Below are 14,832 nucleotides of genomic sequence, written 5' to 3' on the forward strand. Positions count from 1 at the left end.
CCATGTCTCGTCTTTCTCTGTCCCCCGTTCTCACGTCTGTGTCTATCTACCCTAATTAAATCTGTTTGTGAACCATTACTCTCTCTCTCTTCTGACTGCAGAGGTGAGCGAGGTGATGCTAAACACTGAGTCTCCAGAGAAGATTCATTATCACCCCCCGTGGTGGTGCTTGTCTGTGCGTATGGGGCTCAGCGTGCATCATTCTGGGTTACCTTGAGGCAGAAGACCCAGAGCAGCGGTCGTAAACAGCCCTGCATCACCGGAGGCCACTCCACGCACCACTGAGCAACAGCGGCTGCGGCTGCTGCTGGGGACAGACATGTAAACCATAACGCACCGAGATGCAGTCGCGCCGAATGCTTTTGCAGACTGCAGTTATTTCCCCTGTTGCTATTCCCTTCTTTTGTTTCCTCTCCTTCAGTTACTGTCTTTCTAATTTCTCATCACCTTGAATTTCCCTCTAGTCTTTCTCCCCAGTTCTTCCTTATTCATCTTCTCATTTTCAAAAAGTGAAAAAGTCTCACACGGCGGCCATATTGAAATCCATATTGCACTTTTTAATTTTGTTCCAAGGACAGTACCGGCGTCCCAATGAGGCTCAGACACACTCGGCTGTAATTGTCGCCGTTGCCAAAGAAACATGTATTGCTTGCAGACTCCCAGTCCGCAGACAACGTTCACATTTTTCACAAGTCATGTTTGCTGTTGTTTTGTAAAAACTGTAAAATAAAAAAACATCTTGTGATAATACTACACCAGAAGTGTTTTCTGTTTCTCCTTGTGAAAAAGAAGACGTGGTGTTGCAATATAATCTGTAGGTGGGAGTGTTACACAAACCTGAAGTCTGACATTTCGACTCAAAGTTACGGTGGGGATTTTTTTTTTCTTTTTATAAATACAAAGTTCTTAACACCAAAACTAATAGGCTACATATAATCTCTCTTTTTTACAGTGGGTAAAATGCATGTTGTGTTTGTGGCACCAGTCTCTCCTGCTGTAACAGACCGTTCAGAGCAGAGAGCCTGGGGCTGTGGAGGCTTCTGTGTGGGTTCCGGAAAGTTCCTAAAAGGCCTTAGTGGTCCAGAATGCGCAGATTTCCCGACACTATCTTGTTCTCCAGCAATGATCCGGCCGGAATGTCGATCCTGTCTCCATGATTGGCAATGATGATGACCGTTCCCTAAAGAATCAGAGGGGCAGGAATTGCAGACATTAGGAACTGACAATTAATGCAACTGCCTGCAGCATGAAGAGCATACAAAATTCTATTTACACTCAAGTATGACATTCAAATCTGTAAATCATCATCTACTGGTAGACTAAGATGATTCTCCAGGAATATTTTTTTTGTAGTTCTGACAGAAAGTTCGGTTACACTTTACTTGAAGGTATACCTACATAAGAGTGACATGTCACTGTCACGTGTCATAAACATTATAAACAAGTCAAACGTTAATGACAGAACGTTTCAGTCGACACATGAAATAGATGAGTCTTTACCTTTAGTGAGACGTGCTTGCCACATGTGACGTCTCCAGACACTGTAAGGTGGTCCAGCTCCAACATGTCAGGGATGCTCTCAAATCTCGTCAAGAACTCCTGCACCTGCAGCCCACACACAAAACAACGACAGTCAGCACCGCTATAAAGCTTATTTATACACACACACACACACACACACACACACACACACACACACACACTGCAGTACACACACAGCCATACTCTCTCTCTGCCTCCACAAAACCCACAATCAAACACTGTGGTGCAAGGGATATGCTCCAATGTCTCAAGGGCAGCTCTGGGTGATACCATCTATTATGTGCATCCAATTAACACAGCTCAGTGCATTTTTATAGACGCCATAACTTTAACTGATAACCTTAGCAGGGTGACCAGCCAGATCTGTGTTAAAGGTGTACGGGTGAGGGAAAGAACTGAACTGCGGCAGTGTAATCTCGATGAGTGTAGAAGATATGCGGTACATCTCCTTCAAATACTTGGCTTTAAGCGAATGAAGTCATTAGATCTAAATGCACTGTATATGAACATTAGGGAGGGAGGAAATGGGTGGAAGAGAGAGAGAGAGGGAGAGAGAAAGAAAGGTGAAGGTGAAGAGAGCGAGAGAGGAATGGTCTAAGAGGCAGGTGGGTTGCTGGGTTAATACACTGTCATCTGCAGTGGTCTATGGCTGTCTGAAACTGAAGTAAAATCATCCTCCTGTGTAAGAATCCTCGCAGTGTGTTATCTGAGAGTGCTGAACAAGGGAACCATAACATCCTTCTACTGTATGTGTGTGTGTGTGTGTTAGTAGGTGTGACTGTGTGAGCTAAGTTCACACTTTATTGATTTCTACTCTAATTGTGTAGGGACATAGGGATCGGGAGGCTCTCCTATCTTGAAGACCTCTCACATACTGGGCATGCTCAGTGAACAACACTGTTTCAAAGCACAGATGTTAACTAGAAGTTTAAAAGTACTGTACATAATCACAATGAAGGCTATTACGAATAGAATCCTACGCAAATGTTCGTAAAGCTATTCATTGTGGCCACATTACAGGTCCAGAACAGTGGTACCATCTATTCACTTTAGTGTTTCTAGGCATGTTTTATCTGAATGAAACACATTAGTGTTTTAGTGATTAATTTAAAGGTATTAAACATCCAAGAATATCTAGAATATATCCCACATTTGATAAGAATGAGAATGAGATTGAGAATGTGATATGACCAATACTGTACAATCTGTTTGTTGATAAACATGAAAATCTTAGACAAGCAACTCTAAACACACACAATCAGACAAGCTGAGGCAACATACTCTAGCACACAGACACACATGAACACACACACACACACACACACACACACACACACACACACACTCTCTCTCTTTCGCTCTGACTCACACAAACATACACATGCAATCAAAGGCGGAGGCATATTGAGGTGATCGGCCAGCCGTGCATTGCCATGGGAACCGTCTGGTCTCGGTTACCTTGGTGAAGGAGCTGCCCAGCTTGACGTGCGGCGTGGTGGGGAACTCGCGCTTCTGGCTCATGGTGAGCGAGCCGGCGTCCAGGCTGTACAGGTTGGACATGACCAGCAGCAGGTCGGAGGTGGTCTTGACCGGCAGGAAGCGGCTGCGCGGCACGTTAATGCCCAGCGCGTTGTCGAAGCTCTTGATAGCCGCGCCCACCGCCGTCTCCAGCTGGATCACGTTCAGGCCACCGTCCAGTGTCTGTGTGTGTGTGGGGGGGGGGGGGGGGGAGAAGTAGTGTGAGACACGTAGATCCTCTTATGTTTCAACAGACCACACTTTTGGGGCTTTCTTAATTTCTACAAACAAACATTTAAACACTCTCTAGGCTGTGGGATAACCGCTCTAACACCCTGTCTGGTTATGATATGAAAGCACTGTCACTACACCACAACTATACATCATAACTTCTTAGGCTGAAACTCAGGACATTCAGGTTCTGCTACAACATACAAAGACTGCAAGGCTAATCAAGCCATTAGTATCAATCTGGTTGTACAGAAAGTAGCTGTGGCTTTCTTACACAGAGCAGTGGGAGCTAGATATACTGGAGTGTTCAGTTTGAGAAAAAAGTCACTGAAGACACACCTCACAGGTAAACACATCAAAAGAACTAAATAGAGGGGAATCTACAGGTACTAGGAGGGGGATATCCCCAAAGACCCACTGGACAAGAGGTCTAGGTCACAAAACAAAGAGCACCTAACCTATCAAAAGGGACACAAGGGGGACTGGTCTGTCGTGCTTGACCGGGGGGGTCTTCAACACAGTTTTTTTTTTCTAATCCATCAATCAATCAAAGTTACCTTCAGGTAAAAAGTCCTTCTGAGGAGAACTGGGAATTTATGGTATAAAACATAAATGAGAAGAAACATAGGAGGGAGAGGTAATTTGTCGTGTGTGTGTGTGTGTGTGTGTGTGTGTGTGTGTCGTGAGGTACATTCTTCTCTCAATACTAAATCAACTGTCCAATGGCAGGCCTGTGTCATGGTGTGTCCATGGAATACGCTAGCTTTGTAGCCATCAAGAAACCACTTGTAAAAATACTCTTACTGCCAGTGACAAACCTCTGCTCCCCACCAGGGGGATCACCAGAGACATCACAATACAGCACAACTATATGAAGTACTGTAGTAGAGTATGCAGTTACAGATGCACTACTGTATGTAGTGCTGCAGGGCTCCTGGTATGGTGTGGATAGGGGGCAGCCGTGTGAGCTCTGCTCTCCTCTCTCACCTTAGGGTTGACAATGATCTCCATGTTGATGGCGTTCTGCTCCTGTAGCCTCTTGATGGCGGGCAGGGAGATCCACAGGTTGTTGGTGTTGAAGATCTTGAACTTGCTGACGGACTTGAACTCGTCCACGTGGGCCTTGGGCACCTGGGCGATCTCCAGCAGCCTCAGTTTGCCATCGTACTGGATCAGCGTGCCACCCTGGGGGCAGAGAGAGAGAGAGGAGAGAAAGAGAGAGAGAGATTGACTGGATGAATTCATCACACACAATAAAAATGGATATTGTGTTTTGATAATGTGCTCCTAAGTCATTTCCCGCACAACAGTCATAGTTTTATATACACAAGGGATTTGTATAAAATGTGCTACTGGTTGGGGACTTCCCATAGTAGCCAAACTTTACATTGCCATATGCAAGTACCACTCATACCCAACAACCTAGTCTGTGTATTCTTACGCAACAGACTATACTTACACCACTGTACAGACACCTAACAATTACATAAGTTATTTCCCATGACACGCATTATGGAATGCTAGGTATGCCATCTTAATGATATTCCAATTGTAGGCGTGCCATTACAAACTATGGTCTTGCCAAACTGGTTTCCTTGGTTCTGGCATCAGTTCTGCATACTTTAGCTCCAAGGCGTCTTCAGTTGCAAAAGGCCAACAGCGATTAAAAGGTACTACCCATGGCCCATTCCTCTCACCAGAGTGTGTCCTAAAGTTCACCCATTGCCCTTCCTTGGCTTGAGAGGCTGCTGCTGCTGCTTGTCTAGCTACCTTGTTTTGCTTGCAAACAAAACTTTCTACCTTACCCCTTTCCAACTTTCTAACCCCAGGTGTTAACAATGATTATCTGAGGTCCTTTTACAGTATTTCAGTAGTAACACACAGGTAACACACCACATTGTTTCTATATCCTGCGTACTGTAGGTAGCCCCGCTGCCACATTCATCTCCGAAAAGCTTCAGCTTTACGCCGACTGCTTCATGTACCTTGACGTCGGCCCGAGTCTTGTCGGTGACCTCCATGACGAACTCGCAGCGCTTGCCGTTGGGCGGGTTCATCAGGTGGTTGAGGATGGACAGGTCCACGGTGGCGCCCAGGTTGTCGATGTTGGATACGAAGATGTACTCCTTGCCCTCTGCGATGAGCTGGTCCAGCAGGCCCGAGTTGTGGAAGCTGGCGTAGATGTCTCCGTGACCCGGTGGGTACCACACGTCCGCGTTCTCGCCTGTCATGCCCAGATCCTTCGCCACGGGCAAAAGGGACTCTTTGTTGATCCGTGGATACCTGAGAGAGGGGGGGTGAAGAGATAGAGAGTTACGGCCACATACTGTATATGCAACAACCTCAGTTCATTTGAGAAGAAGCCTAGAAAAAGTGCATGTATTAATCAATATAAATCTAATAATCTAAGTAACATTTATAATAAGTCATTAACTTGAACGTGCAACATAAAAGAATACGCTTAGACTATCAAGACTGCAAATTAATATAATTCTGAGCCAATCAGCTCATTCAAAGATTAATTGATAGTGTAACTTTAATTATAAATACCATCTGGGAATGATTGTGCATAAATAAGTAAAGACATATGATGGCTCGGTTAGAACCCAGGGTCATAAACAGCCCCGTCATGGAACTAAGTGTAATAGTCATTAACAAGGATGGATGCCATACTGCAGGGTTTCATTTGCAGTAAATATACAATTCATCTTGATGCTGCATGGATTATTTAGAGTTCAATTTCCAAGGAACCGTAAAAGCAAGCACATTAATGTTTACTATTGCTGCTAGAAAGTCAAACGTATCAAAGTGGGAGGAAGAACATTCAGGGGTTTGCACAACAAATATGGGCTGGGAAAAGGGGATTTGTTCAATCAATAAATATGTAATGCTTTTGCTCATACGTGAGGGTGACCTAGTTATAGCCACCTTGTGTGTGTCTCTGTGTGTGTGAGAGAGACAGACAGGGACAGAGAGAGCGAGAGAGACAGACAGAGAGAGAGAGAGAACGTTGAGAACACACTAGAGTTGCTTAAATATGTAGAGTGACAGAAAGGGAGAAAGAAACAGGGAGAGTTAAACAAGGACACAAAACACAAGCATGAATGGTATTCTGGACAGACCACAAACTTGTTCACATAAGAACAAGCTGTAACAGTACAGTATGTGGGGCACTGTAAAGAGGTTACGGCGGCATAAGCAGCAAAGCAGACATCCACATTGCCCGAAGCTGTGTGGTGGCGTTCCACGAGGGACCGTGAAAGAGGATCACGTGGAAGAGGACACCATATGGAAACCTGCTAGCCCACACCCCTTTACTATTCCCTTAACACTCGTTACTCTTTCCAACTCCCGACAACATGAATCCTCCCAGCCTCTCAATCCATAACCTTAACTTAAAGGCTTCCAGCTCAGCTCACCCACACCACTAGTGGGTTGTAGCTTTAAGTGACAGTGTTGTAAACAACACTGGTGTTTTTCTAGTCTTCATATCCGGACTGTGTATGGGAGTCTCTAAGTATTTAATCCTACCTCTAAGACTGGGAACATGGTGATATTGTTCCCCTCCAGTGAAATATTTAAGTATTCTCATTAATGCAAAAGGGGCTGCATTAATCTTTCATGGCTTGTTAGCCCTCAGCTCTCTCTGGCTATTTGATGCTGTGCTATACATTACTAGAGAGAGCTCCATGCAGACATGACTAGAGCTTAGACTCTGACATATGCACTGTGCTGACAATCACTCAAATTGAAACTATTATCTATAATAAAACAGTAATTATAGGCTACTATTTATGGGGGTTAACTTGATTTGTTCCTACGCTATGCTTCTTTTAAGCCATGCTTTAAGAATGTCACACTCTTTGACAGAGACCTCACACTAGCAGCAATTACGGTGAATAACAGACAGACACCAACTATGGATACACCACCAGAAATTCTGGGCTGTCAAATGACCACCACCAGATGCCTGGTGTGCATACAGCATGCCTTCGGGGTGTCATCAAACTTCATTGTTTACCAAGTTTACCGTTGTATCTCTTGTTCACCATTGTTTTCCTGTTTTCAGTTTAATTTCTCCTTTCCTTTCTTCATTTTCCCTTTATTTTAATTTTTTTATTTTATTTTATTTAGTCTGAATTCACCCATCCTCCTGGCACTGGGTACTGTACCAGTAGTATAGTGGCTATGTGACAGTCTATTAAGGTAGTTGTCCACTCCTAGCTTGGGCATAGTTCAGTCCACACTCACAATCTCTGTGGGTCACTGTGAAATTCCCCATGTTCACTGAAGGATAGTGACCCACCCAGGGAATTAAGAGGTGCATCCCCCCTACCCCCCACTTGGTTACTTCCCACTGTCCTCTCCTCAGTATGATTAAATAAATGCTTTGATGCTCTCTGTATGTTTGACAGCTCACCCCGACTCACCTCTTACTGAGGTAAGGTTGTAGCGAATCAGTTTTATTCCTCTCAGTCTCCCAAAACCCTCTAACTCTCCCTGGGCGGGTGTCAGAGCGAAGAAGGACTATCAACAAAAGCGAGTGGGTGAAGGGGCCTTGTATCTTATTCTCCAGCAGGCTGGGCAGTTTGGACAGGATGCATTACTTGCCCCAGTACCCATCAGACATGTTGGCAGCTCAGGCACAAAGAGCCTGGGAGAGGGGCCTGTCATCTTCAGCGGAAACTTAATAGTGCTCAGTGCTCTGTGGACCTCATGCCGTCTGTCTGTATAGGACACTCACACCCAACCCACAGCGATCACTGCACTAACAACACCCTGCAGACCCTGGACTGACACCAGTGCACTTTCTTTTGCGTGTCCTTTCGCCAGCAGGGGGGCTGGTGGGATTCAGATGTGCTGACAGGGGCCTGAAACAGAGAACCCATCCGTCCAGCCCCGCCGGGGGGGCGGTTTGGTCTTCAGGGCTTTAAAACTGTGCGCTCAAAGTAAGTGTAGGATGAGTCGGCAGAGAATTAAGCCCCGTACGCATCCCCCGGCCTGTGAGTCTCTCACATCTGTCGGACGACATGACAACCGTGCGAGGAGAATTCCACCCACTCCTCATGCTGAGTGGGGACAGGCAGCCAGCCAGCCAGCCAGACAGCAGCAGGCTATGAGCTGCCTGCCAGTGTTTCAGAGAAGTTCTTGCTGTAGGTGGCCCGCTACCCCACTCGCCAAGTCCACTTTTCACAACACTTTGTAACTTGATTTTTGAAAAGTGCTGCATAAATAAACTTTATCATAAGTGACTTTGGGCTTGCGTTTGTGTAATGCCACTTGCAAATATTGGTAGACATGGACTGTAGCTGCAGCCCACTATGGCCTTCTCCCCACAACCCATTACTTCTGCCCCTTTTCTTCTCCACAAAAATAAAAAACAAATTAATAATTGTGCAACTAATGGTCCATCAGTGATGATTTGTTTTAGCTGACAAACAATTCAAAGACAGTGATCAGAGTTCGGTAACTGTAAAATATCCTAACTTAAAGCGTGAACTTGTGTGAGTAGGTGAATGTGAGAGAGAGAGAGAGAGTGTGTGTGTGTGTGTACATGCACCAGATACTGTACCTGCTCTGATTGAAGGTGTGTATTTTCACTCGGTGGTGTGTGTACTTCTGCAGGATTTTCTTGGTGTCCTCATCTGTGTTGAAGGAGTTCATCAGCACCAAGGGCACGTCAGTGTTGTAGGTCTTATTCAGATGCTGATAGAGAGAGAAAGAGAAAAAGAAAAAGAAAGAGAGAGAGAAAAAGAAAGAGAAAGAGAGAGTTGAAATAGTACTTTTTGGATTACTAAAGAATCATTCATTGAACATATAAGAGGAGAAGAGAATTTCGGCCAAACAGTTTATTTCACATTCACAAGCCAGAGTTTAAACTAACACAGATAGAGTGAAATCCATGGATCTCGTTAGCTACTTAATCCCAGACTTTTCCACCTCTGCATCTCCTAATCCACGAAGATTATATAGCACACTATTTACCACCACGTGCTTCTATATGGCTTATGTTAGCCTGAGTTTGTTGGGACATTCAGTTTGTTTGCAGCGCACGTTTCATTATACGTCATTGCGTTATTTAAATATCAAATTTGATTATACCGCCATTGCACAACATTGCACAATACTCCAGCGTTGCAACACCCAGCATTGCGACATGCGGCTCTGATATTCGTACTGTAAGGTGTGGTTGAAATACACAGGGCAGATTGGAGTGGGCTGTGTAAGGGCGGGACGTGAGACAGGCGGGGTTTACAGTCAGAGCCGTAAAACACAAGGAGCATTCAGACGGTCAGGCCGGCCCTCGCGTCAACGTCATGGCCACTTTGGCGTCGTCCTGTCATTGGGTCAGTGTTTGATGGTCTTCAAACATGCATTAAGATGCATACAGAAAATATACACAGGCACGCAGACACACACACACACACACACACACACACACACACACACACACACAAGGGAGGGAGAGGGATACATTTCTCCTGGTCAATGGGCCGTATTCAGTGGGGAGGTTATTTGACCACCTCGTGGAGGTGAGCGGCTGCTGGAGTCTGACTGTGAGGTACAGAGGACAGAGTGTTCCACTCACTCACCAGAGCGGCCCTCTGGACCTCTCCCCAATTACACAACCACGCACATACTCACACACACACACACACACACACAAGCGTGAATGCGCACACACACACACACACACACACTCACAAATAAACACACAAGCATACACTCTCTCTCTCACACACACACACACACACTCTCCCTCTCTCTCTCTCTCTCTCTCACACACACACACACACACACACACAAATACACCTCTATCGTCTACTGTGTCTACTCTCCTGTTGAAATCTCTCACTGTGATTCTCACCCTCTTGCTGTTTTTGTGTCTTTGTGTCTCACTCGTTTGACTGCTCTCCACTTTCTGCTTTTTGTCCGTCTCTTCACCCTACTCTATCACCCTCTCTCATTTCCTTTTCTCTCTCTCTCTCTCTCTATCCCTCTCTCTCTCTCATACATACATACACACACACACACATACACACACACAATGAACACAGAGTGCTCTGTCTGCCTACTCTCCTCGACCCTCTCCTCCTCAGACCTGTTTGGCTCTGAATCATGTCTTTCACTCCATCCGCCATGGAGAGCGAGAGGGACGGCGGAGGGAGAGTTGTTTTTGGGCCTGAGTCCAGCCATTTCCAGCTCTGTGGGCCTGTCCTGCCCCTCAGCTCAGCTGAGCGAGTAACTGAAAGCATGTGTGTGTGTTTGTGTGTGTGTGTGTGTGTGTGTGTGTGTGTGTGTGTGTGTGTGTGTGTGTGTGTGTGTTTATGTGTGTGTGTGTGTGTTTATGTGTGTGTGTGTGTGTGTGTGTGTGTGTGTGTGTGTGTGTGTGTGTGTGTGTGTGTGTGTGTATGTGTGTATGTTTATGTGTGTGTGTGTATCCATACTCTTCTACAGGGCTGAGGAGGGGGAACGAGTGCGCAGAGAGAGAGAGCGAGAGAAAGAGAAGGGCGGAGGTCCACGGCGTGAACACACATATGCTTGCAATTTCCAGCTCAGCAGAGGGTGAGAAGAGAGAGAGAGACAGAGAGGGAGAGAGAGGGAGAGAGAGAGAGTCTCTCCTTTAAACGCACATCGCTTCTCTGTATTCATCCATTCAGTTCCTGACGTCTTTGAGGCGGACTGGCCAGGTTCCGCTGAGCCAACAAGAACAAACAACCGATATCTGTAAAAAATGAAACCATCGCCATGGATACCTCCCTGCTACTCAATACCTCTTCCACGAAAATGCACATTCTAATACCACTCACAACTGCCCCACCACCACCACTTCCTTTTATCTCACATGCCCTGGAAAAACAAACCCTTTCTGGGTCACACAAAACACTTGCTTCCTCTGTTAATCCCCGACACACTGCCTGACTGACTCTTTCGGACCAGTCCTGCTTCCCCACCTCACTCCCACACGCATGCCATGGAGGACCACAGCTGTCTGGGAGCCTCGCTGAGTGGCTCTGCCCTCTGGTGCGTTCCCCAAGGCAACAAGTGCCATAGCAACACGGCGTCGAGAGTTCTGACTGGTCATGAGCAGCAGCTTTATCCTGAATCACGGTAAATACATAGCCAGTGTGGACAAAAGGTCAGCTTCTAGAGCATGTTGTTTGTTATGTAAAGTTCACGTGGATTTGCAGCTCGATTCAAACATTTCACTTCAATAACTGTCTGGGTCTGGGTTTGGATAACACTGCTAGGTTTCTTTGTGTGAAAATGAAAGGCCAAGACCAAGAAAACAGGAACTAAATCATGCCATGGACTGAGAGTCTACCACATATAAGCTGAATCACCATTTAGAAGTGTGATGGGGGTTTTCCAACCACTCTGAAGTTAGTCATTAAATAACAGGGTGTCAATGTGGCACAGCATCCCTGCAGAAAAGAAAGTCTTGTTTTTGTTTTTCTCAACAGAGCGGTTTTCTGTATTCTTCCTTTGGTCAGGCTACAAGGCTTTGCTCTTGGAAGAATCTCCCCATCAACGTCTGTCTACCAAAATATATTCAAAGAAATCCATCTGGGATTACTTCACATGAATTATACTTTAGTGCTATTAAATGGACACTTCCCTAGATGCACTTAGGATATGGGATTAGTATTAAATTGATTGATTAAACTGTATTAAATTGATGATTATGAACACTATCCTTCTTATCCTTGATTGCTTCCACCCTCTCTGACAATATGTAATACTATTATACTAATATATAATATGGAGATTGGAGAGTGATGCAATATCACTTGACATGAAACTGACATGACAGGACATGGGAGGCTACATACCATATAATATGAAACAGGATTGACCAAACTGGGATGAAATCGAGGCATCTAAAGGGATCTAAATCTGGTCATTACTATTATAGTGACTCCTGGGCAATCTGGTAGGGTTCTGTGGGCCGAAGGTCATTCAGTGGGTGTTCCTACCTCGATCTGCTGCACGGTCAGGTCCAGGAAGGTGTTCTCGTTGCGGACGCTGATGAGGCTCTTGGGGCCTTTGCAGCCCATGCTGGTGCCCAGGCCGCCGTTGAGCTTCACCACCACAAGCTTGTTCAGGCTGTCAGCCACGTTGTCTGGGAGCCCCTTGGCCTTGATCCTGTCGTATGGCTGGATCTGAGGGAGAGAGGGAAGGGGAATCAGAAGAGCAAGGGTGTCAGGAGTGAGTGAGAGTGACTGGAGACTGGAGATCATGCTAGATAACTGCGATGGATAACTGCGCTCGCAGTTAATATCTAGTGTGAAATAATATAAATACATAAATACAAGTATATTTTATCAAGCGAGTGCTTTTTGGCACTATTGTATTGCCACAGGAGAGAGGTCCTCTTTCCTCACTACTTCAGAAGTGAACAAAGTGAACAAAAAGCTCTGTAATGTGTACTGTCCCCTAGCAAAACAGGACTCGCAATGTAGCGACGCCAGGTGCTGGAACTCATTAAGGAACTTTAAATCTGATACTTCCAATGCCAACGAGTCCACTGACTCCTCATGTCACCATGCAACCAAAAAACACGAATGCCTCCACAGTCCACACAGACACCACAGACCCACAACCACCGAGTGGAAGCGTGGCCATGTTGTTGACGCTGGCGGTGTGGGCAGACAAGGGTAGGGTGGAGCAGGGTTAGGAGCGGGGCTGTGTGACACAGTCATGATGACTACACGAGTCAGTTTGCCTCATGTCTTAAACTCCATCCAGATGCGAAGAGCATGGGCTGACAGCCAGGGGATACACTCAGGGTTGGGATGACGTTGTGTTTATGCACTGCGTGTGCGTGTGTGTGGGAGAGAAAGAGAGAGATAGGGTGAGAGATACACAAATATTAAAGAAGGAGTGTTTGTGTACAATACTAGCTGGGTGAAAGGGAAACGCTTGAATGGTGAGTGAAATACAATCTTTGTTCTCTAACTGTGACATAATTAGTTTCCTGAATCCTGATTCCTGTATCCTGGATCACCAGTCCTTGGGCTTTTCCCATGCCATTTTGTACCATGACACACTATTCAAAATCAATGTAAACATCAGCTATCTTATCTGTGTAATATTTACAATATTGCATAAGATCACAGATAAGATATCTGACGTTTACACTTTGGGTAGCACAGGTTAGCAGCCCATTTTCAAATATACTTTATCATTATAAAAGAAACAAAGGAAATTCTTCAGTCAATGTTACTGAATTGTCTCTACTGCTATTTTCCTTCTGAAATTTAATAATGAATGTACAGTATATACCAAAGACCTGGAAAAAGTTACATAACACAAATACACATGGTACATGGAAAAAACAATCTCTTCCACTTGAACACATCTTCCACTGCTTTTAGTCAATGCGATAGAACATACTTCTGTTGATGTTTTTGGCAACCTTCACACACTCAACTACCAAGGAGAATTAAAGAGTACTTAGCTCCAGTGAATAAAGTGGCTGGAGACAAATGACAGTACTTTCATAATAAATGTGTAAATGTTTCCTTGTCATGTTAGGCAACAGTGTGGTGGGTGTTTTCCCTCTTCCAGCTGAAGGGTTTGTTGAAAAGCAAACATGCTGTGCGGAACACAAGCTGCCACACATTAGCTTCAGATTTCACCCTCATTCTCCTCATATTCACCACCAAGCTGTCCTCCAGTTGAGCTAAAAAAAAATGACAAAAGTCATTTTGTTCCGCCTTCACCTGAGCTTCACGTACAGTACACACACTGACACACTCCATACTCCACTAGTGCAAAAGCCATCAGTGATGATCTTATTTATGGAAACATGAAAAGCCATATTGGTCAAGTTAACCCATCCCTCTAGCTTTCACTGTACAGTATTTCTCTTTTTTTGCTGTTCCATCCCTATCTCTCTCTCTCGCCCTCTCTCTCTCTCTTTCTTTACTTGTCCCTCACTCACTTTCCAGTCAAGACCCCTTTCTCAATCTTTCCACTGCCGCCTTCTTTTGCACTCCCTGTCTCTATATCCCTCCCTCCCTCCCTCTCTCTCTCTCTCTCTCTCACACACACACACACACACACACACACACACACACACACACACACACACACACACACGCAACACACTTTCTCTGCAGGCCCTGGGACGGGTTGAATCTCGGAGCCAGATGTCCTCCAGATGAGCCAAACAGCGCTACGCCATTCTGAGTCACTCGATCAGTTGTGACAGGGCTCCGAGGGGGTGTGGGCTGCTCAAATGTGAACCCCCCCTTGTTATTCCAACACCCCCCCCCCCCCCCCCCCCCCAAAAAAAAAAAAAAAAAAAACCCTGACGCAGCACAAGGGTGGGTATTTTGCAGACACATGAGTAACCTTGGGCAAGGCCCTGACGTTTCTGATTCGGAAAACTAACAAACAGGAAACGAGGTTGATGAAGTCCTGCTTCAGGAAATGGGGGGAAGCGAGGCCGCGCGAGAGTGACTTGCGCAAACACGAGCAGCGCACAGGCTTCCCAACGGGTCCCCTGCGAGGATCAAGGCAACGCTCGCGGGG

The 14,832-nt window shown here is 45.6% G+C and overlaps 1 protein-coding gene across 2 annotated transcripts in view; it reads right to left on the minus strand.

The window, feature by feature from the left end:
- Nucleotides 1-536: 536 nt before the first annotated feature.
- ugp2b (UDP-glucose pyrophosphorylase 2b) overlaps nt 537-14,832 on the minus strand; it is a 25,488-nt gene continuing 11,192 nt past the window's right edge. For both annotated transcript variants that reach the window (XM_062520246.1, XM_062520245.1), the window contains exons 4-10: nt 12,270-12,455; nt 8,864-8,997; nt 5,277-5,574; nt 4,279-4,476; nt 3,001-3,243; nt 1,501-1,605; nt 537-1,180 (exon numbers count right to left, since the gene is read on the minus strand). In XM_062520246.1, the coding sequence (XP_062376230.1) occupies nt 1,073-1,180; nt 1,501-1,605; nt 3,001-3,243; nt 4,279-4,476; nt 5,277-5,574; nt 8,864-8,997; nt 12,270-12,455 (1,272 nt within the window). In that variant the 3' untranslated portion in view covers nt 537-1,072. The remainder of the gene's footprint in view (nt 1,181-1,500; nt 1,606-3,000; nt 3,244-4,278; nt 4,477-5,276; nt 5,575-8,863; nt 8,998-12,269; nt 12,456-14,832) is intronic.

This window comes from Sardina pilchardus, chromosome 18, assembly GCF_963854185.1.
Source record: "Sardina pilchardus chromosome 18, fSarPil1.1, whole genome shotgun sequence".
NCBI lineage: Eukaryota > Metazoa > Chordata > Actinopteri > Clupeiformes > Clupeidae > Sardina > Sardina pilchardus.